Source organism: Dendropsophus ebraccatus, chromosome 8 (assembly GCF_027789765.1).
Source record: "Dendropsophus ebraccatus isolate aDenEbr1 chromosome 8, aDenEbr1.pat, whole genome shotgun sequence".
Lineage (NCBI taxonomy): Eukaryota > Metazoa > Chordata > Amphibia > Anura > Hylidae > Dendropsophus > Dendropsophus ebraccatus.
Genome location: NC_091461.1, coordinates 66,085,626 through 66,108,203, shown reverse-complemented (window position 1 = coordinate 66,108,203; position 22,578 = coordinate 66,085,626). Strand labels below are relative to the sequence as shown.

At 40.4% G+C, this 22,578-nt stretch overlaps 1 protein-coding gene across 1 annotated transcript; it reads right to left on the bottom strand.

The window, feature by feature from the left end:
- Positions 1-204: 204 nt before the first annotated feature.
- MYOZ1 (myozenin 1) lies at positions 205-20,699 on the bottom strand. The gene is made up of 6 exons (XM_069980620.1): positions 20,521-20,699; positions 13,001-13,098; positions 9,572-9,762; positions 3,098-3,365; positions 1,602-1,779; positions 205-870 (listed from the first exon to the last, which is right to left on the bottom strand). Exons 2-6 carry the CDS (start codon positions 13,068-13,070, stop codon positions 639-641), a joined length of 939 nt encoding a protein of 312 aa, XP_069836721.1. The 5' UTR covers positions 13,071-13,098; positions 20,521-20,699; the 3' UTR covers positions 205-638.
- Positions 20,700-22,578: the final 1,879 nt, after the last annotated feature.

Below are 22,578 nucleotides of genomic sequence, written 5' to 3'. Positions count from 1 at the left end.
TTTGACCCATTAGAAAGTAGAGTATAGCCTATATAAGTAGGGTATAGATATACCATTACTTTCTATGATATGAGCAACCTGATGAGTTCTGACAATGATTTTTCCCCCTATAACTCCTATGATGATATACCATATGCCATAAATAAACCAGTGACTTGCAATTGTTCTGCAAAGCTTAATGCTCTTAAAACAAAGACGCCATGATGCTGTAGATACTGTACGTGTTTATTCAGTTGTAAATGAAGAGCATGGATTCTGAATAGATGGGTTACATTTTACAGACTGTCCTTTCTTCCACACTGCATAAAACATTAAGCGTTCATTGCCTTCTATTTGCTGTCTATTTTACATTTTCTTACTCCTCTCTCACTAACCTCTTGAAACTTTTCCTGTTATGCATTAAACAAAACCATCAAAGAGAGCTATAGTTTACATCAACATACATAAGAAAGCCAGGCTGCTTTAAACAGAGCACATTAGGATGTGGCGTCGATGTGACCTGTGCCATTGGCTGCTAAGTAGTCATAACTTATTGCCCATTTCCTAATGAGGTTTGGTGGCCACTGGAACAGGTCATATCTGTAAATTGTCATACACCTACAGGCTACAGATCTTTCTCATCCTGGAAATCTAAGACTTTACAGTTCTTCCGTTTCACCATCAACGGGTACATTAAGTTCAATGTTGTAGTGTGTACCCTCACCAGATCCCAACCATCCAATTGGTGTCCTGTTGAAGGATGGTCTGTTGATGACATTAGGGTTGAAGACAGTTACAGGCTCTGGTTCTACTGGACCAACATCAAATTCAGGCATCTGGAAAGTCATCAGTTTTGATGCTTTTTCATACCCTCCATAAGGCATTGCTGACCTGAAATAGGTAATAGCCATAATTGATGAATTGAGATAAAGAAAGGTTTTATGTAATAAAAACTTCAAGTGTATAGCCTTCAAGATACTGAAAAGTGGTTTCATCTTACACCCCAAAACTACTGCTCCTATCCTCAGTGAATGGGAGTTGAGCTGTAGTAATGCATCACCTCCACTACACAATGACCAGTACAGGGCTTTCAATCACATTTAGGCTAGGTTCACACTGTGTTTTTGCAATCCATTTAACGTATACTTTTTATGGGAAAAAAAACAGATGCAATTGTATGTCATCCGTTTGCATCCATTTTTCCATTGACTTCCATTATTTAAAAAGAAAGCGGATTGTAGCGGATGCGGGTTTTTTTTTTACGTACAGAAAAGTATTGTTGACACTACTTTTCTGTACCTTAAAAAAATAAAACATCCATTTTGTTCCTTCTTTTTTGATAATGGAAGTCAATCGCATCCGTTTTTTGCATCCATTTTTTTCCATAAAACTTATATGTTAAACAGATTGCAAAAACACAGTGTGAACCTAGCCTTACTGTATAATTCAAGTTGCTAAACAGCGCATCGACAGGGGAAGATCAATCAATCATAGAAGCCCAGAAAACGCATTTAATATAAAATTGAGGGGGGCAGGTTGTGGGTACTCTTTAAGGGCCAAAATGGCCAATGACACTTTAGCTGTTCTAAGAGAAAGGGAACTGTTGATGCATGGATACTTACCTGTTGAATGATTTATATTTGCAAAGGTCAGCTTTGCTACCAAACTCCAGTAAGTTAATGCCTAGATTTGCTGCTTGCTGTGGGTCCACTCCCAATGCTTTGTCCCAAGGAGAAAGGTAGGTCTTAATAACAGTGATCTGCTTCCCACCTTCACTTCCTGGTTGGCCAGACTGACCATCTGAAATTATATATTAAGGAAAATAAGACAAAAAGACAAATAAAAAAATATAAGCCATAATTTAGATACTAGTCAGCATAACTCATTGTGTTGTAAAAAGTTAGTTATGTAAATAAAACATTGTATTGTATTTGTAATGCATGTACTCTTTTGGTTTACCTTATGTACCCTAGACTAGCTTCTGCAGCCTAACACCATCTGAACATCTCATCTAGATCCGGATCCCTTTCCTACCCCGACATCTGGGGTGATATACATCAAGCCCAAGGGGCTACAAGGGGAGCCTGGAACCATTCTCATTCTCCAACTTCCATTGTCTACGGTATCACACGAGGCACCGCCTTTTGCCTATTTTTTCTATTCCCTGCCTTTGTATATAGCTAAAGGCCACCCTAAAACATTACATAGATACTAGAGATACATAGTTCATATATAAGTAAAATCTACATATGAAGTTGAGTAACTGTAAATACACTGCATTCCATATCTTTTAACACTGGATATTATGGAGAGGAGATACATTCACAGTTCTGCAAGTGATCATTGGGAACTATCAACAAAATTCTCTTCAGTCACAACCCTATTAACTTAGCTGAGCTCTTATAATAAAGTATATCAAGTAATCTTCCTGTATCATAAGACTATAAGGTACATGGTGTAAAGATGGAACTTCTTAGCATGTACTTCACCTAAACTAGGTCTCTACAGGCACGAGACAGAAGGTGTGAGCTCTAAAGTGTTAATGGGGTTGTCTGGGACTTTTCAATGAACTAGCATTGCATTGTCTTCTGAATGTGTTGTATATTATATATATATTCACTTTCATTATTTATTTCTAGCTCCTCTTGTCACATGACCACTCAGCTTGTGATTTCTTTACTTCAGATACTTACTGTATCAGATACTTCAATATCTGCTCCCTGTTCCTTCCACTGAACAGTCACAGGAGGGTACAACACTCACAGAAGTCAATGCAATGCTAGTTTATTAAAAAGCTCCAAACAATGTAACCAATACCCTTTGAAATCTCACATAAATACATAAATTATTGGCCAGGGTTCTCAGATCAAGACAGATCACTAGAAATAGCTTCACTCCCAGGCTCACTACTCCATATAAACACTACTTATTGCATACTCCATATAAACACTATGCCAGGTATTGGTAAAGCAGAGAGGGGAGTTTAAATTGTTTTGTCAAGTTTCTCCATGGATTTCTTGGTTCTGTCTTAAAGTTAAACAGCTGGAGTGGTTATTTTAAACTTCTTCCATCACATTGGTCAAATGGTTTAAGTATATTAGAACATTAGTATAATTACCTTGACCTCCAGCACCATCCACACCCCCACTTCCTCCTTGTCCTCCACTGCCACCACTGCCTGGCTGACCTCCTGCAGCACCCTTGCTCCCTGGCTTTGGTGGAGGAACAGGTGGGTGTTGACCTCCATGCCCATGTTGTCCTCCAGACAAAGTAGACACAAATTGTCCACTGCCTTGTATTAATCCATAACCGCCTCCTCCAACACCTGCTTGTCCGCCAACACCTAGCTGTCCTCCAACAGATGGTATAAACTTCTGGAAGTGGTCCTAAGGAAGAAAGAAAGAGAATAAAATAATCAGTGCCCTCACTCTTTCAAGCCTGCTTAACACCTATCTGTCATAGATCCAATTTCAAACCAGTACTCAGAGTGGTATTAAAGTAATTGAGTGTCGACATATCACATTTAAACCAAATAAATAAAATTGATTGTGTTTGCTACAAGCAACGTTTGCATTCCATAATCACCCATGTATAGTATCAACTTCTACTCCATTGGTTATCCTGCGGCCTCAGGCAAGATCTGTAGTTTTCTATAGGACTGCAGCTAAACTATATAATGTAATTCCCTCATTTTGTATAGCAACAGTATATTTTGTGGAGTGGTACTGAGATCATCATCACTATCATTAGTTCCTGTCAACAGCGGAGACACAATCCCAGGAGGACTCACTAGAACCAGTTTGTTATAGGAAGCCATATAATGCTCAGTATATAATCAGTATGGGAAGAAAGCACCTGGAGGAAACCCACACAAACACAGGAGTAAATACAAACTCCATATAGATGTTGGTTTTCATCATATATGAAACCAGATCCCCAGTGCTACAACAATTACTACAGCTAAATATTTCTTTAAGCTATTCTGCCATTACCAATTCCTGTGGAAACATGTAAATGAGGTCATGCCGCTTACAGTAAAGTAGTATTAGCTTAGCATTTTGGCTATATAGCATGTGAACTGACCAGTCTGACCAGTCTCAGCAGGTTGAGGCATTTCACACTCTAGCAGTTTGCTTTATCTTTCCTGTGATAGCTGATGAAGCACCATTTATGCCCACTTAGTTTTGCCTTGAACTAAAGCTTAGTCCCTTTCAGACAAACGGGGATACAGTACCAGACACGGCCACATGAGAGCAGATCTGTGGAAAGACGATAGTAATATAGCAGGAGCTTCAAAGACTTGAATATTTAAAGGGGTATTCTCAGCTGCCAAACTTACTCCTCGTCATGATCCTGGCCTGCTTTTACTTCCTGCTTTGGGTAGCTCATTCAGTCATAGGCTGCTCTGGCTAGTAGAACTGTGCTCCTCTGCTCTGCACTCTGCTGTTCTGTGTTGGGCTCTGCTATTCCAAGTCCCATTCTGACAGCTCCATCGGCTGGGAGCTGTCGGTGTGAAGATGAATTACTGCAGATAAGGCAGCTGGGCAGAGGAGCCAGTACACATCTCTTTATTGATGTGTGCTTCAATATTTCCAGCACTCTCTTAGAGCAGTAAGGGAGTGAGTAATCAGCCTGGCCACCAGTGATAAGACTAAGAGGTGGTCGGGAACCTAGACAACAGCTGTAAACATGACAGACAGCCCAAAGTGTCTATCAGGAAGACACATATACAAAGGTAAATAGGCAGTGTTGGTGAGTGTTCAGACCCAGACCAATCAAAACTTTTAACATGTCTCTGTGACATGTCAAAGTTTTTTTTATAATGACAGGTACACTTTAATGCAATAGGTTGTTATGGCAGCCAGGGGCTTAATGAAATGTTAAGTTACATTGAAAGACCAGGCCATTTTAGACTCTGCTCCTTGGTGTGATTCCATCCTATGCCACAGCAGCACAGTGGATCCACAGCCATTCTACCCTATCATGTTGTAGGAGGGCCAAAGAGGAAACAGAGGGTGCTATTGACTATGGCATGTAAGGAGTTAATTGAAATGATCCAGGTGGGGCTTGCTGCTGATCACATAAACCTGCATCATCCCCACACTGGAAGCTATGGCAGGTTGCTGGAAGTACATCACAACAGTGCCATGTATACAACATTTGTCAGGAAGATGTTAAAGAGCAAATTGGGTCAAAAGAAGAAATTGTCCCAACAAAACATGGACACTTGGGAGGTATGGTTTTATGTATAAGCGACCTGTAATCTAGCATGTTGTCACAGTGTAAGTGCATGTACTGCTGAGAAAATCTGTAAACCAGTTCCTACAACAGCTGTTCCAAAGGCTAAATATAGACGGAAATGTAAGAAGTAAAAACCAGGAGACTCAGTGGGATTATATAACCCTGTGAGCTTGAAGGCTTAAACAGCAGAACAGACCTTCCCCATGAGGTATAAGGAAAGGTTCACTGGGCAAATAACCTGCACATAGCACAGGCAATGCTGTTAACCTTCTGTTTAGAATAAATGTGCTAACCCGCTAATACTCTGAATATTTATTTAATATGGCATTAGCCTAAATAAAATGGGAACTCCGCGTGCCACTAACCATGGCAGGTGCTGCCTGAGGGAGACAGTCTCCTCTAGAAGCAATGCTCCTATGTACAGCATATTCTTTAGTTCTGATTCATATAGAAAACTCCTTATGCCTCTATATCCAGAGGCCAGAGGAATACAAATGTACAGTAAAGGCCCTATGCAATTCAATAGGTCACACTCTTACAATGCAAAGCCAGCTCCAGCCAAAGTCCACCTTCCAGGCCTGTATCTGGTGAACCCTTCATAATTCTGGGCCCATTCAAATAGACATCTAGTTACTGACAGCTCCAGGGATTACAGTTTGTTGAGGTCTCACTGTTGAGACCTCCAAAAATCCAAAAAAAAGCCAGTAGTGCATTTCACTCCCCGAATCAAAGCAATCTTTACGCAGGCAGCACCATTATAAGTCTATGGGCTGCTGAAAAAAATGTTTGACAGTTCTCTGATCAGTGGGGGTTTCAGCAGTGTGACCCTAACTAATAAAAACTTTTCAACCTATCCCGTCCCTACATATTTATAATATATAGCTGTTTTCTTCATCACTGTGAGTCTAATAGAGGTCTAATTTTTATCTTAAAGTGTACCTGTTGTTATAACTTTCAAAATCTAAACAAACAGTAGATGTGATATAAAGCAAATTTGCATTTTACATTCATTTTTTTTTTTTGTTATCACTGAAAACACAGCACTTCCTGTGTTCTGACTCTAAACACAGGAAGTCCCAGGCCATCAGAGCCATCACAGAAAGAAGGCAGTCATGTGATTGATAGACACACTGAGCCGTGACACTCTGTGCTGGCCGGAACTTTGTGTTCGTTCTCTTTTTTCAACCAGCACAAGACTAAAAAGCTGCATTCAGGAGACTGGACCTGAGTTTCTGGTAAATATAGCTTTGTTTTAAGGCAGCATAATAACTAAAAAAAATAAATAAATAAATGTAAAATGCAAACTTGCTTTACTGTTGATTTAGACTAGGGATGGTCCGAAACTGCCGAGGTTCGGGTTTGTACGAACCCGAACGCTCTGCATTAGATTCCCGCTGTCTGCCCGCTCCGTGCAGTGGGTGGATACAGCGGGAGGACCGCCTGGAAAACCGGGATACAGCCTAGGGCTATAACTGTATCCCAGTTTTCCAGGCGGTCCTCCCGCTGTATCCACCCTATCCACGGAGAGGGCAGAAAGCGGGAGTCATTGCCGAGAGTTCGGGTTTGTACGAACCTGAACCGAACTCGGTTCGGACCATCCCTAATTTAGACTTTAAAAGCTATAACAACAGTGACACTTTCATATATTTGCATTACTTTTTCTGTTATACCCCAGGCTTTTCTCAGGGCATTCACTGTCTTGTTCTTATATTTATGATCCTGAGTGTGCCCGCCCAATTACTGATTAATCTTGGCCATAATTAATCATCGTAAGAACAATCTTTTCTCTGCATGTTACGGTAAATCTGTTCTGTTTCTGTATAGTGTGTCCCTGCCCAGTCCGAGATTGTCAGCACTGACCAATCAATGTGAAAGCATGTAGAGGAACATCAATAGCTAGTAGCACAGGCACATAATAGAGTTTAAAATAAAAGTGCTCGGGGATTGTTCATTCATGAAGGATATAGGAGAGTAAAGGTTTTCTTTAAGCAAGTCCATGCAGAAATTTATTTAGGTGTTTTTTTTTTTTTTTGCTAGGGATGATTGAGGATGCCATATGTGTTTCTATTTCCACCATGCCGTTGAACTGTCCCCGAAAGCATTGCTGAGGCACTTCTAAATGTTACCGTCTCTCAGCAACAGATGCCAGTAAAGTTAGACAGCTCTTAAGTAGGACCTTATGATCATAAACCAAAACTTACTCCCTGAGCAACACACATTTCGAAACTTATCAGAACAAAATGCCATTGCCTAATATGATGTGCAGGGACTATCACTAATCTGCTTAGATTTGTCCCAGACTAAACAACTATTGACAACCGCTGTATACCTCTTTAGACTTGGAAGCTAATAATCACATAAAAATGCGGTCTAAAAGACCTTTAAAAGTGCTCAGAATATTTCTATACCAGTGTCATACTATGCAATTCTTAGGAACTATTCTGTATGCCATAAAAAAAATATATACTTCCAAGTGCAATATTATGGAAGCATTGAACTGCAGTTTCCACAGTTTGAGCCATGTATCTAGTAAAGCAAAATCATTTTCCATATTACTGACACTTCCAGGAATATCAACCCTATTGCACACCTTTGTGTCATCAGCAAACAGACTAAATGTAATTACCAGTCATAACTTACTGTACCTCTCCCCATGCCCGCGTTAAGTGGTGGGACCAGCCATGGGACCCCGCCAGAAGACATTTTCCCCCAAGTTGTGATGACGTCACGACTCGGGGGGGAAATGCCTGTCCCAGCTGATGGACAGGTGAGTTAATACTCTTTGTTACTTTTACTTTAACAACGACTTTCTGATAGCTAGCTATCAACAAACCAATCACAAATCCACTGAACTATACAGGGATAAAGTCCAATCCTCATTAACTTCTCTATCAGATCTTTATGGGAAACACCCAGGGACACTGTCTCATATTTGGTTAACATGCCCGAACATAAGTAATTTTTGGTCAATGGTCTCACATCACATACGGGATATATGTGGCTGTGACATCCAACTAGACCCGTCACTTATCCTCCTATGGGGGCCGTCCTCTACATTCACCCCTAAATGCAACAATCTTCCCACATATTGACAGCTCATTCCTCATTCCTCATTGCTCATTCCCCTCCATTGGAGAGATGATTCTTCCCCAACTCTTACGGAGTGAATAGAAAAAACACAACAAATAGCTCGTCTTGAAGAGCAATGAAGCTGGGAAAACGGCTCCCACGAGAAATATCTCACCATTTGGGCCCCTTGGATCACCTATAAGAAATATCTGGCCTCTTCTTCCCCTTCTCCCACAACACAGGGGTTGCCATAGTCTCTCTATTATTATTCATCTAATACTATGATATATTACTTTTCTACAATTATGCAGTGCTGGTCTATACCGTCTCTTTCTCTCTTTAGTTTTATTTTTATCTTTATAATATGGCTTTATGTCTTTAAACTCCTTTTAAACACAGTTCCAATACCACTCTGTGCATTAAGTGATTTCAGCAGTCTTCTGCACAAAATTTCATAAAAAAAATATTTGTTTCTTGAGAGCATTCTGTTTAGCCACATGATATTGCAAGGTCCTGCGTGACCTATATTTTGTTGTCATGCTCTGTGTCATGATGTATAGTTTTTCTGTTTAATAAAATTTGTTTGGAAAAAAAGGCTTTGCTGAAGTCCAGATATCCACGGCACCACCTACTTCCACCACATTTAGTGACTTAGTTAAAGAAATCGATGAGATTAGTCTGACATAATTTGCCCTCAATAAAGCCAAGCTGGTTTGGATCTATCTGGTTGTTGATTTTTAGGTGATTCCTCATCTTTTTTTAGAAAAGTTTCCATCTTTTTTACTACTACAGAGTTCAAGCTAATTGGCCTGTAGTTACTGGCCTCTTCTCTGGTGTTGAGTGGACTTGCCAAACTGTTCGGATTCAGCAACGTTCTCTACATCTAAGCGCTCAGAATTTGACTCCTGGCATCTGAAGAAGTTGGATGCTGCCCTAGGGCTTCCAGGAAAACATGGATGTGGCCTATAGATACAGCCCCATTCCCCACATGGGATAAATATTATATTTTAGACCTGAAAATGCCAAAAACCTGTTTTATTATTTAACTTTTACTTTATAAGCCTCCCTAGAGGACTTGTACATGTGTTATACACTGCTATACTAATGTAACATGAATGTAAAAGTTTCCATCCGCATCTTTTTTACTTACTTAATATGTCCTAATTAAAACTATGAAACATGGGACTAAGATACTACTAGGGTATCATTTTAAATTACATAGTTACATAGTTACATAGTTAATACGGTTGAAAAAAGACACATGTCCATCAAGACAACTTACCAGTGAGTTGTCACTGAACACATCAGGATTGTTCTCATAGATGAATTTTTCCACTCTCTTTTGACGAAGTTTAAACATCTTGGAGCCTTTATTGCTTAATAATGATAGCTCCTCCAGCATAATATCTCTGGGAGTGCTGATCTTCTTCCCTAAATTTAGTCTGGAGACATCCTGCTCTCCTTCTCCTGATGCTAAAACAGTAACAGTAATATGTTAAGCAAGTGTGTCATTGTAGGAATTAAAACTACAGAATTAGTGGAGTCGTGACCAGTCTTTGAACAATTGTTGCCCTTTGCAGTGCCTTCTAGGAATTGCCCCTATAAAGTGCATTATAAAGCGACAAATAAAGGATCATACAATATTTAAGGTGTCCAAATAACACTACCCAATAAACTAGAGCATATTCTGTGCTGCCACCTTTCTGTTTCGAGCACCAGTAGTGAAAGAGGGTGCAAGCTCCAGGTGTCTTGTTAAGACCCTTAAGACAGCATGTCCCATTCAGCAGGTGTATTACAAGTATTAGTGGATTCAGTTGCACTTACACAGTGCAGCTACTTTACTGAAGTTTTGTGGTTTAGTTTTGTAGCCAAAAGCAGGTGCCGATCTTCATTCCATTCAAAAGAGTAGAAGTAGCATCTGTTGCATACGTTATCTAATTCATTATGATCCACACCTGGTTTTGGTTTAAAACTGAACCACAAAAATACAACAAATCTGCACTGTGAAAGAGCACCCTAAGAATCAAACCATAATGGACACCAGAAAAAAAACTTTCTACTCTGGCAACTAGTAGGGATTCTGAGCAGACTGACACCCTCAATGGCATACAAATGGTTTATTTGGTCTAATATTGCACACATGATTCCTTGTATGAAATACTCCTTTCTATATTTGGATGAGCTATTTGAATAGATCCTTATTCTGAACCCCATCTTTATTGAATCCATATGTCCAGAGTTGAGCATCAGAGTAGGTCTTCCTAGGTGGAAGCTGGGTTTCAGTCATGCTTAATCCTTAAAAGTCACGCAATGCCTGCATTGAAATCAACTATTTATCTGAAGGCAAGTGCAATATTTAGTACAAAGCGACATCTTTGAATAATTGGGTGCATAAACATCAACTCCAACAGTGATGGGAACCTGCTTACAGGTCAAGTTTACAACTCATCAAGAAGATCTTTGTTAACACCTTTGCAAACTTTACTTCTTTAACCCCTTCCCTAACTTTTAGTCCCCCTGGGGACTTTTACTATTACTGCACTGATCTCCCATCACTGTAGTATACCTAATACAGCACTGATTGATTAGATCAGTCCTGTATTACTCTGGGCTGCTGCAGCCCAGATCTATGCATTACCGAGCCAGGATCAGCATCAGTCCGATGCTGAGCCCTGGCCCGGTAAGAAGAAGGGATCTCCCCTCCGTGATCGCAATGGGGGGGGGGGGATCCCCCCCACTAGACCCCCGGTTGTCTGTTTACTCCCGCCTCCAAGACTTTGCTTGTGCTACATTGATTCATTAGAATGCAATATCCCAAACCATCAGACTTATACTCAGTATTCATAGTATTAAAGGTGCCCTAAAAACATATAATTTCAGGCAGGAGTATAGCATTTTTATTATTATCCCTAATTGTTCTTCCCTATTATAACTGTGTTGCCCTCACTTTCATTCAGCAGTGTCCCCCTAAACTCCATGAACTTTAGACATACAGAGATGGATTGGTAACTGGCCCCCCCACTTTTATGTGCTCTACCCTATTTATAAAAGATGGTTGGACCATTGTATAAACCAAGCTTTTTCTGCCTTTTGTCTGCCATATTCTTCATAGACTGTAAGCTCTTGTGATCAGGGCCATCACTCCTCTTATTTGGATGAATTGTGTTTCAGTTTGTGAAGTCTGATTGTCTATATATAAACCCTCAGAATTGTAGAGTACTGCAGAATATATTGGCGCTAAATTATTATTATAAATTCAGCAAAGCTTTTCATCTACTAAATCTTGATGATATCACAATGTTTTATCAGTGCTTTCCTGCTGCTGTATAATAACTCAGTGAGATAAGCTAAACAAGCTCTGGAAGCAGTTAAATTCTAGATATTACTTTTTGTATTTGTACATGTGTAATTGAATAAATCACGAGTTTTCCAATTGTCGCTCTAAGAGTATGTTCATATGGACACAAGTTGCTCTTTGGGAAGCACTGCAGTTTAGATGGGGATACTTGACAGATTACCTAGGGGCCTGTTTACACTAACTAAAAGTGGCAGAATTTCCGTGCCGTGGATGCTGCTTGGAATTCCGCCTGTCCTATTGTTTCAAAGGGATGTCTCGTGCGCTTCCGCTCTCCGCTGCTCTCCACCCAAAGAATTGACAGAGTGGAGGTGCACAAGACATCCATTGAATCAGTAGGACAGGCAAAATTCCAAGCAACATCCGTGGTGCGGGCTCCGCTTGAAATTCTGCTACTTTCACTAAGAGTGAACGGCCCTAAGGCTAGTTTCACACCCAATGTTTTTTTTTAAATGCCACAGCAGCTATGTTACAGAAGAAAAAGTATAAGTCTTTCCTTTGTATTTCCTTTCTGTTCTGGTTACAAAACTGCTAAAATAGTGGACCAGGTCCTTCCCCAAATGCACAACCATCATAAGGAGGAGTATGCAGTAGGGTTAAAGCGACTCTGTACTGACAATCTGCCCACCCCAAACCGCTTGTACCTTCAGACAGCTGCTTTTAATCCAAGATCTGTCCTGGGGTCCGTTTGGCAGGTGATGCAGTTATTGTCCTAAAAAACAACTTTTAAACTTGCAGCTACGTGCCCAACTTGTGTGGCCTAGACTATGTATGCATTAGGCTGCCACAACCTCTCTGTCCCTCATCCCTGTTCATCATTAGGAATGCCCCAGGCAGATTGTCTCCTATTCCCCACCTGTGTCAGCCCGGCACATGGGCTGGATCGTTAAGGCACCTGTGCAATGTTCAGCATGAAGAAAATGTTCCAGTGCCATTCCTAATGATGAAGAGGGTGGGGAGGAGGGACGGAGGGGTGGTGCAAAGTTAGGGCACAGATACTCCAGTTGGGCACGGGGCTGCAAGTTTAAAAGTTGTTTTTTAGGACAATAACTGCATCACCTGCCGAATGGACCCCAGGACAGATCTTGGATTAAAAGCAGCTATCTGAAGGTTTAAGTGGTTCGGGGGGGGGGGGTCAGATTGTGGGAACAGAGTCGTTTTAAGTATGTGTGCTGCTGTGCTGCTGCTGAATAGATAATCTAATACAGTTAGAAAAAAATTATTAAATGCAGCACTCCTCTGTGAGTGTGAGACTGCACAAAGACTGAAACGACCATCTACTAGCACAAGTACTGAGAAAAGAAACACCCGCAAAAAAGTGCAGAAGGAAGGAAATAATTGTATACATCTACTCACGGGCAATCTGCATGATGATTTTTGTTGCCTTTTTCCTCTTGTTTGGGGCTGGAGTTCCAGACAATGGCATTTCAGCAACTTATAGGTTTTGTATTTTTCTATTAAAAGAAAAAGGCTTATTATTATTTGTCAGCAATACATTAAGAAGTTTCTCTATTTTCCTGGGCATATAATCTTTTTGAACAGTGCAAAACAAGAGTCCGTGGAGTCTCGGTTGTGAGTCTCAAAACACGGGAATAGCCAGATATCCCTAGTCTGTTGCCACAGGGTGCCTCCATGATGGGAAGAGCACCACACCACCCTGATAGCTTCTTAAGTCCCACTCGGTTGTGAGTATTGGAACATAAATAGGGAAACAACAGGGTGGCCCCTTTTGTGTCAAAGTCTAACTCAAGGTGCGAGTATTGCTACATGACAAGGGCTTGCTAAGGCAGGCATATATCCACAGACAGCCGTTTCAGGGTATTTGCCCCTCGTCAGTGTGGAGCAGGATTCTGGCTAGTTGGGGCAATGACAAATCAACCAAAAAAAACACAGTAATCACTGAACTCAACTGATCTTTTTCAACAATTCAGATAATTATTTAACCCTTAAAAACTGAGAAACTTAAAAAATTTTAAATATTTTTTAATAAAAAAAATAACATTTAAAAAAACTAAAAGAATCTAAAAAAATTTTTTTAAAAATAAAATTTTTTCATTTTGCCTTAACACCACCTGCCAGCCATATTATCATCATTATTATTATTATTATTATTATTATTAGGTCTGTATAATTTGTCCGGGAGTCGAGTTCCATAGTAAATCCTTAAATAAAACCCCAACACAAGGTCTTACCATTTAAGTAAACTAAGGGGTGAAACCAGTATGATGTGCTTCCCCATTCTCCAGGCTCCCGAAAGCAGACACAAGGGTCTGCCTTTATGACATACTGTATACTACACATTTTGCTATACAGGTAACATCTCTTGGGTTTTAGTGTTGTGTAAAAAACCATGGGTATGGATACACCTGCATTGCACATTTCAGATTCCAGTTCTCTTAGCATGCTTGCAAGACAAGAAAAAGGGGAAAAAATGGTTTGTGCATGGTTTGTCTATTCTGTAGCCAAACTACCAAAATCCAATATCTGTTTTAAATCCATAAGCTTACTAAGTATCCCACTAAGCAGTGTTACAGTCTAAGCCTATGTTCACACAACGTAAGTAAATTATTAATCAAGGTCGTTGTTGCCAATTTGCAACACGGCCGTGATTAATCCTTTACCCACATTGTGCTGCAGGCCAAGGACATCTCGGCTGGAGTGTATACACATAGAATACACTCCGGTTGGGACCCCTAGCCACACAGAAAACATGTCAGTGCACACAATGTAGCGTGTGGCTCCGGCCGCACGCTCCATTGAGTACCGTGGCGAATTTGGATGCGGGCGCACACGGATGCACCTGCATCCGAATTCAACTGCAGTGAAGATCGGTATGATTTTCTCTGACACGGACCGTTCCGCATGTGAACATGGCCTTAAAGGGAACCTGTCACCCCCCGTGCCGGGGTGACAGGCTCCCGACCCCCTGCTACAGCCCATCTGATCCCGCCGGGTCCTGCTTCTGGATCAGGTCGGGTCACGGAGATCTCAGCCGGTGCAGCCCGGCGAGCACGCTGAGAGATGAGTCCAACGCTCATAGAGAATGACGGAGCGCTGGACCCCCTATACTTACCTGATCACACCGGGTCCCGTTACTTGATCCGGTCTGGTGACGGAGATTTCAGCACCCGAAGCCTGGCGCTTGCGCTCCTGAGATGAGTCCGATGCCCATAGAGAATGAATGGTGAGTCAAACGCTTCATTCGTTCTTTATGAGCATCGGACTCATCTCAGGAACGCCCGCGCCAGGCTTCCAGCGATGAAATCTCAGTCACCGGCCCGGATCAAGAAGCGGACCTGGCGCAATCAGGTAAGTATAGGGGGCTCTAGCGGGGTGTCGGGAGCCTGTCACCCCGACACAGGGGGTGACAGGTCCTCTTTAAGCTGCTCCAGTCCCTTAAAAATGTTTAACTCATGTGGCTATGGAAAACTCTATGGAAAAACTAGTAATTGGTTCTAAAACCCCCAAAATGAGAAAAAATGAAAACTTAAAGGGAAAATAATCAGCTAACTAATATAGATATTAGACTTGAGATCTGGTCTCAAGTTACGATGGCCCAGAAGGGAACATTGTATGTTAAAAATATTGAAAATCTTGATGCCATTGTAAGTTGAGGGACCATTGTATTGCATCTCTTGTTAGGTGACATAATATACAATGTATATCATGTGTCCATCAAAAACCAATAGTGCACAGTGTTATAATATTCACCATTCGTTTATACATCAATCAAAAGTGTCACAGGTGTCACTATTAAAAAAAGAAAAGGATGTTTACCCACTCCACAAGACTCAATGGTGTCACAGTGTGGATATCCGTAAGTGACAACAGCATGACACAGGTCTCTTAGCGCAGTCTCTGGTGACAGATGCGGATAAGTGATAATCAACTCCATCTTAGATATAGTCTCTTAGAGATGATAAGTCTCTAAGAGACTATGGGGGAGATTTATCAAACTGGTGTAAAGTAGACTTGACTTAGTTGCCCCTAGCAACCAATTACATCCCACCTTTCATTTTTCAAAGAATCTGTGAAGAATGGAAAGTGGAATCTGATTTGTTGCTAGGGGCAACTAAGACAATTCTACTTTACACCTGTTTAATAAACAGGTGTATACAGTCATGGAGGCCGTTATTAAATCCAATATAACTATGTGACAGAAACTGCATAATTACTGTGTTTCTAAAAAAAAAAAGGGCTAGAACTTATTTTTGGGGGAGGTCCTATTTTTTTTTCTTGAACAACAATCATACATTTATGCTTAAACAAAAAAAACAACAACATTTATTCGAATACAGTATAATCATATCATCACAATCTGGAAAATCTGCATAACTGTCCCAACCCTAAATTCCATCATGAATTTCTTAAGATCCTCCATCTTTATTTTACTTTAAATAGTATGCATGAACAAAAAAGAAAAATCAACATTATTAAAAAAAAAAAAAGTCATGTCATCATCATCTGGAAGAACAGAACTCTCCAAATCCTGAATGCCACTGTTAATTCTATGTGACTCCATTTCCTTTAGAATCATTGGCCCTCAGCTATAGCACTTTCCTGAAATGAGGACCTCTTCTCCAAGTAGCCTGCTTGTAGCGCAACCGTCAGAGATTTTCTCCTATGAATTTTTTACTCACAATTTTATTTTCAATATAGTTATTGATTTCCATGTGCAAATGGTCTTTGAGTGGCTTATTTATTGAAAGATCAAGAGTCTGGAGATGGCAGTCAATCCTGCGGGAATCATTAATGTGTTTATTTCTCTCTTGGGCCCTGTTCACACAGAGCAAGAGAGGCGGAATTAGCAGTGATAAGAGGTGGGGCTTTGGTTCCATCCAGATGAATTGCCAAAATACAGGTAATACGTGCACTCTCATAACCAGTGGAGGGAACGCAGACTGAGGAGGCACCCCAGTAATCAATTGTAGTTTGTGATCCTTTGCCCATAAACACCGCTGTTTCATCCATAGCAATCATGTTGGAAAGTTGATATTTAGAAATGTCGATGCCATCAACAAAGGACTTGAATGCAAGTGCAAGTTTAATGACTTCTGCACGTCTAACTTGAGCAGTGTTTTACATCTTCTTAGAGACAGTCCACATCCCTGAAGTAAGTCTTCCAGTCAGTGAATGGATGCTTTTTATCCAAATAATACCGCCCAATAGGCCAGACTAAACTGACAATTCAGACAACATCTTTTTAGATAAATATAGACCAAATGATTGGTTTTATATTAATTTAGTTCTATGTGCAAAGCAAGACTTTTAATGCAGTCCTAGCTTTCACACTTTTAATACCATGCAATATCTAGATACTAAAGCAATATTATCATTGTTAAAATCTTCTGAAATCTCATAGAACTGTTCAGCCCCCAGCAAATCACTAGAACAAGCCAGGAGAAGTGTTTAGCTGAGTGCTTCTCTCCCGGGCTCTCGTTTTCCTGGCAGCTCTAGGGTGGCATCCAACTTCTGCAGCCATGGTGAATCAAATTGCAAACATCCTGGTTTGATGAACAGTTTGACAGGGCAACACTACTATAGAAGCCTTTTCATGCAATGAAATTGAGACAGAAGCGCTCAGCTAAAAAACTTCCCCTGGTGCATTCTAACAATAGGTTGGGGTCTGAACACTTTACTGATCAAACCTTTTGACATCTTTCTATGACATGCCAACAGTTTTTCCAAATGATAAGGACCCTATTACATCGTCCGGTGTTTGTCTTTCCTCTGTTCGCTTCCCGAAGCCACCGCTGTAACTTCAGAGCAGGTCTTTGAACTGACAGGTTGCTCAGCCGTGGCGTTCCCAGGCAGTGATTGGCTGAGCAGCCTGTCAGTTCAGAGACCCGCTCTGAAGCTACAGCGGCGGCTTTAGGAAGCGAGCAGAGGGCAGGAGAACACTGGACTATGGAGAGGTAATGTATACAATTTAAGAGCAAGAACTGGATGGTGATCACTAACTATGTCTGTGCAGCTCTTAATAGATTATCAAGGAGTTTAGACTCAGTAAGCAAGTACTGATCTAGCAGATCAGTGCTCGCTTACAGGAGGCATCAGGCTGTCTAATACGACACTAACACCTTAAAGGGAACCATTCACGCTAAAATTGGCCGTAAAGCTAAGGAAACGTGCTGGTACATCACCCAGCACGCTTCCCTAACATCCCCCTGTAGCCTCCGTCCCCTGTACATACAGACCACAAAGTTAGTTTAATAACCTCCTACGCTCTATGTAAATTACCAGCCAAGTAGTCATGGTGGGTGGGTGGCTGGTTATCTAGTTGCCCTGAAACTAGTGATTGGCTGAGTGGGCCGTCATTCTTGAGACAAAAGAGTGACAGCCTGCTTATCCAATCACTGGCCATGGCTCTTTCTGTTCTCAGTAAGTCAGTGGTTGGTCGAGCAGAGAGGGACAGCACACTCAGCCAATCACTGACTAACTGAGAAGGGCCAGTACTGCGGCCAGTGGTTGGCTGAGCGAGCTGTCACTCTCAAAACACAAGAATGATAGCCCGATCAGCCAATTACTGGCCCTGGTGCTGTCCCTTAGTCAGTGATTGCCTCTGCGCGCGGCTGAAAACACGGAAGAGGATACCGGGGGAGGGTGGGGGGGGGGACAGGTATGTATAGATTCGTTAAGTTCAGTTAGTAAAGTTCACAATTTTTGCGCTAAAAATTCATGAACGTTGCAAACTACATTTTTACATGATTCGCTCATCTCTAATCAAATCAATAACAATAAAACTTTTACAGAAAAGCATAATAGCAGGACTAAATAAAATAAGCCCCTGATTCTTTAAATGTTCTATTAACTCTGTGACAAGAAAGTGTCAGGGATTGCCTGACCAATACCTAACACTAATTGCCCTGCCAAGACCTCAAGGGAAGCCAGTAATATTATCCTGCTTAAATGTGATCTGTACATCCATAAAAAGACTCCTGCTAAATGTTACATTGTTACTTGGGTAGGGTCAGGCCAACTGGTCTATAGTAAAAGTGGGATAATGAACAAATCCAATACTGACTTACAAGTGTACCTGTCATTTCAAAAAACATTTGACATATCATAGAGACATTTAAAAAGTAAGACAAGGCTGAGAAAGGTGTAGCTGATCACTGCTTTTCCCTGGTCTGTACACTTGACAAGTGACATCCCATAGACTTTCTATAAAAGCCTGGCAGATCTACACTTAGCTTGCACTTCTTCTGGCTATATCTAGTGATCCTAGGGGTCTCCCCAACAGACAAAAGTTTTGATATGTCTCAACGAAATCTTAACTTTTTTTTTTTTTTAAAGTGACAGGACTCATTTAACTGCTAGACTACCCTGGACGTACATTTACATCCTGGGTCTCTAGGGAGCTATGAAGTGCTCTCCAGAGCGGATCGCGCTTCATAGCAGGTTGCAGTCAGTAGCTGGGCCCTTACCGTTAATGACAGACTGCAGTGATCGCGCTGCAGCCTGTCATTAACCCCTTAAACCCCTTTAAGTGTAAGTGACAGGGGCCTCTCCTTTCACTTACCGATCGTGACCCCCGCAGTGTGACTGCGGGGTCCCAATCACTTTAACGGAACGCTAGAGGTCTCTTACCTCCCTCCGTGCGGTCCTATCGGCACTCTGCTGATTGAGTCTGCCACAGGCCTTTGGCATAGCAGTAATCAGTGGATGCACATAAAACATGTAAAAAAAGAAAAGTAAAAATGTTTTTACAATACCCCAAAGCCCCTCCCCCAATAAAAGTTAAAATCACCCCCTTTCCCATTTAATAGATAAAACATATGAAAAAAATTAAATAAATAAACATTTTATATACCGTAGTTTGCGTAATTGTTCGATCTATTAAAATATAACAATCGTCATTCCGCATGAAGAATGGTGTAAACGAAAAGAGGGGGAAAAAGAGCCACGATTACAGATTTTTTGTTACATTATACATATATTAAATTTTTTTTTATAAAAAGAGATCAAAATGTCCGAGCTACACAAATATGGTATTAATAATAAGAGATCATGGCGCAAAAAATTACACCCCATACAGCCCTGTATGTGAAAAACAAAACCATTGTAAGAGTCACAAAAGGACCATTTTATTAATAACTAATTACAAAAAAAAGGATTTCAATAAAAAAAAAAAATAATAATCATCAGAAAATCTGTGTAAACCTGCATATAGTTGTGTTAAGACTGACCTATAGAATAGTGTTATCATGTCGCTTTTACCATATAGTGAATTGTGTAGACATAGGGACCTAACCAAAAGGTACAATATTGCATTCTTTTTTCCAATTTCACCAATTTATATTTTTATAAATATCATTTTGGGCTTGGTCTTCAAAGGTTTAATACCCAAATGGGGTATTTATTTTTTTATCCTTATCTTGACCTTGAAAAATATAGCTTGCTACAAAGATAACTTCAAGTTAACTTGCAAAGTTGTACTTCCTGGACAAGTTGATGTGGCAATAAAAAAAGTTCTTGAATTGTAACTATCCGGACATTTTTTCATTAATTTTAAACTGTGAATGTACAAAAAGTGAGTTTCAAGAGGACACTAAGAGGTCTAAGGTACAGAGGAGCGAGCCAGCCTAGTAAAAATCTCTGAAGGGTTCTTACATTACCCAAAGAGAATTTGGCTGCAGTCTATATTCATCTCATTCTCGAGAGGTTAGCCCTGCTGCCTCAGCAGTATTCCCTCAAAAGTATTCCCTTGCAGTCATCTTCAATTTAAGTACAAACATTTCAGAACTTATAAATAAAGGTGACTAGTTATTTACAATAATATAGCAAAAATCCCATCTAATTTCTAATATTTTGCAGAATTTCTTTCCTAAGTACTCACAGCTGACATCATCCATAACAGCCATAGTAATCCATACCTTGGAGGAGACCCTGTAATGCTCTCCTTCTTTTATAGCTGATGGAATTTGAATGTCCTTCTCTTGTTAGATTTTCACTTGGTTTCTTGGGGTCTTCTACGTGAGAGGGAGCAGCAGAGAGGACGTGTGTACCGAGATGTCTGCACAGCACAAAGTGCTGATGCAAAGTGCAGTATATTTGACTCTTGGGATGTTGCTTGCAGTGGCATCCTGGAGTTTATTAATAGTAAAAGGAGTAAGGGGGATCTCAGATGGCAAGAGCACAGAAGAGGAAAGGAAAAAAGGTGGCTCTCAGCAGTCCTGAAGCCCATTAAGTCTCAGTTTATACCGTGACGTCAATCAGAATTAATATTTCATTCTGTATGGGATAAATGGTTTATTTGAAAAGAAGTAAATAAGTAACAAAGACTTGTACTTTTCCTATTTCCATATGTATAAATGTGACTAAGATGCTACAAATCCACTTGTCTAGTATGCAGAATGATAGTTGTGGGTGGTGGATTGACTTAAGCCATGTCAATTACTAGCTGTGTGTTGTTGTCAAACGTCATTCTTTGTTGCTTCTGGCTCCCGGACATTTGAAGGAGCAATTGGACATGGCATGGTATTACTTTCCAATTTTTTTAAAAGGTATTTTTCCACACACAGTGGATTATTGGAGAAACACAATTTTAGATATTGGTACAATTTTTTTTGGTCTAACCACACATTAAAATACTAAACCACAAAAAATATAGACAAAAACTTTTGTTATGTAAAATAGTAACACTAGCAATTACTAAGAAAAATAGAGAAATCAATTTCTGTGAACCTTCAAACCCAGTTATTGTTATTTAATAAAACCTGTTTCCTTCCACTACACTTGACCTTGTATTTGTCTCTAGAACTACATGTACGCTCAACATTCACTTAGTAAGTGATAATGATTAGCTAGCATATTCATTACAGCCTATGTGTATTAATATGATTAACTGTAGTAACCCAAATGTCTATATCTCCTTGACTGTGACCACAGCACAAAAAGAAAAGGTCAAAAAACACATGTTCATAGTCAAAACAAACGTCAGAGAAATATATCTTGTGCAATATTTATAGTCTCTCTCCAAGAAACAGGGAAGACAGGGAATTGAATGGGCACCTTCATAAAACAAACATTTGACATGTTACAGGGACATACAAAGACACGATTTTTTTTATTTTTTATCTTGTATTATGTTATGCTGTGTTTACACGTAACGATTATCGTGCGAATTTGCGCGATAACGATTGAATTTGAACAATAATTGTACATGTAAACGCAGAGAACGATCAAACGACGAGCGAGAAATCGTTCATTTTGATCTTTGAACATGTTCTCAAATTGTCGTTGATCGTTCGCAAAAAATTCATTAATCGTTCAGTGTGAACAGTCGTTCGCCGATTTAACCAATGTGTGAGATAGGCTTAAGCCATCGCAAAACGATCGCAAAACGTATATTCCGTACGATATATCATACTGTCTAAACGCTGATCGTTATGGAAAAAAAAATGTTACTCCGACATCGTTTATTGTACAATCGGGCCAAATATCCTTACATGCAAAAACAAGCGACTACAACGATCAGCCGACATGAATGATGTCAGCTGATCGTTGCAGTCTATTCCACGGGACGATTATTGTCCGTAGCGGCTGATATTGGCCGAATACGGACGATAATCGTTCCGTGGAATAGGGCCTTTAGCCATTTGGCTGTGGGGCTCTGAAGCCCCAGCCACGGCAACAATCAGGGACGCTGCCAGCGCGCCCATAACAACCAGCCGGCCGGTTGTTAGGGACGCTGTCGGCACTTACAGGAAGCCGGCTATATATATATATATATATATATATATATATATATATATATATATCATACACTGCACACAGGCTATATACCATACACTGCACACAGGCTATATATCATACACTGCTCACAGGCTGTATATCATACACTGCACACAGGCTGTATATCATACACTGCACACAAGCTATATGTCAAAGGCTGCACACAGGCTATATATCATAGGCTGCACACAGGCTAT

Excerpts from the sequence above, each read along its gene's own strand:
- MYOZ1 (XM_069980620.1), bottom strand. The coding sequence starts at position 13,070 with ATGCCATTGTCTGGAACTCCAGCCCCAAACAAGAGGAAAAAGGCAACA. Across the intron at positions 9,763-13,000 it reads AATCATCATGCAGATTGCCC|CATCAGGAGAAGGAGAGCAG; the intron begins GTGAGTAGATGT and ends TTACTGTTTTAG. Across the intron at positions 871-1,601 it reads AAATATAAATCATTCAACAG|GTCAGCAATGCCTTATGGAG; the intron begins GTAAGTATCCAT and ends TACCTATTTCAG.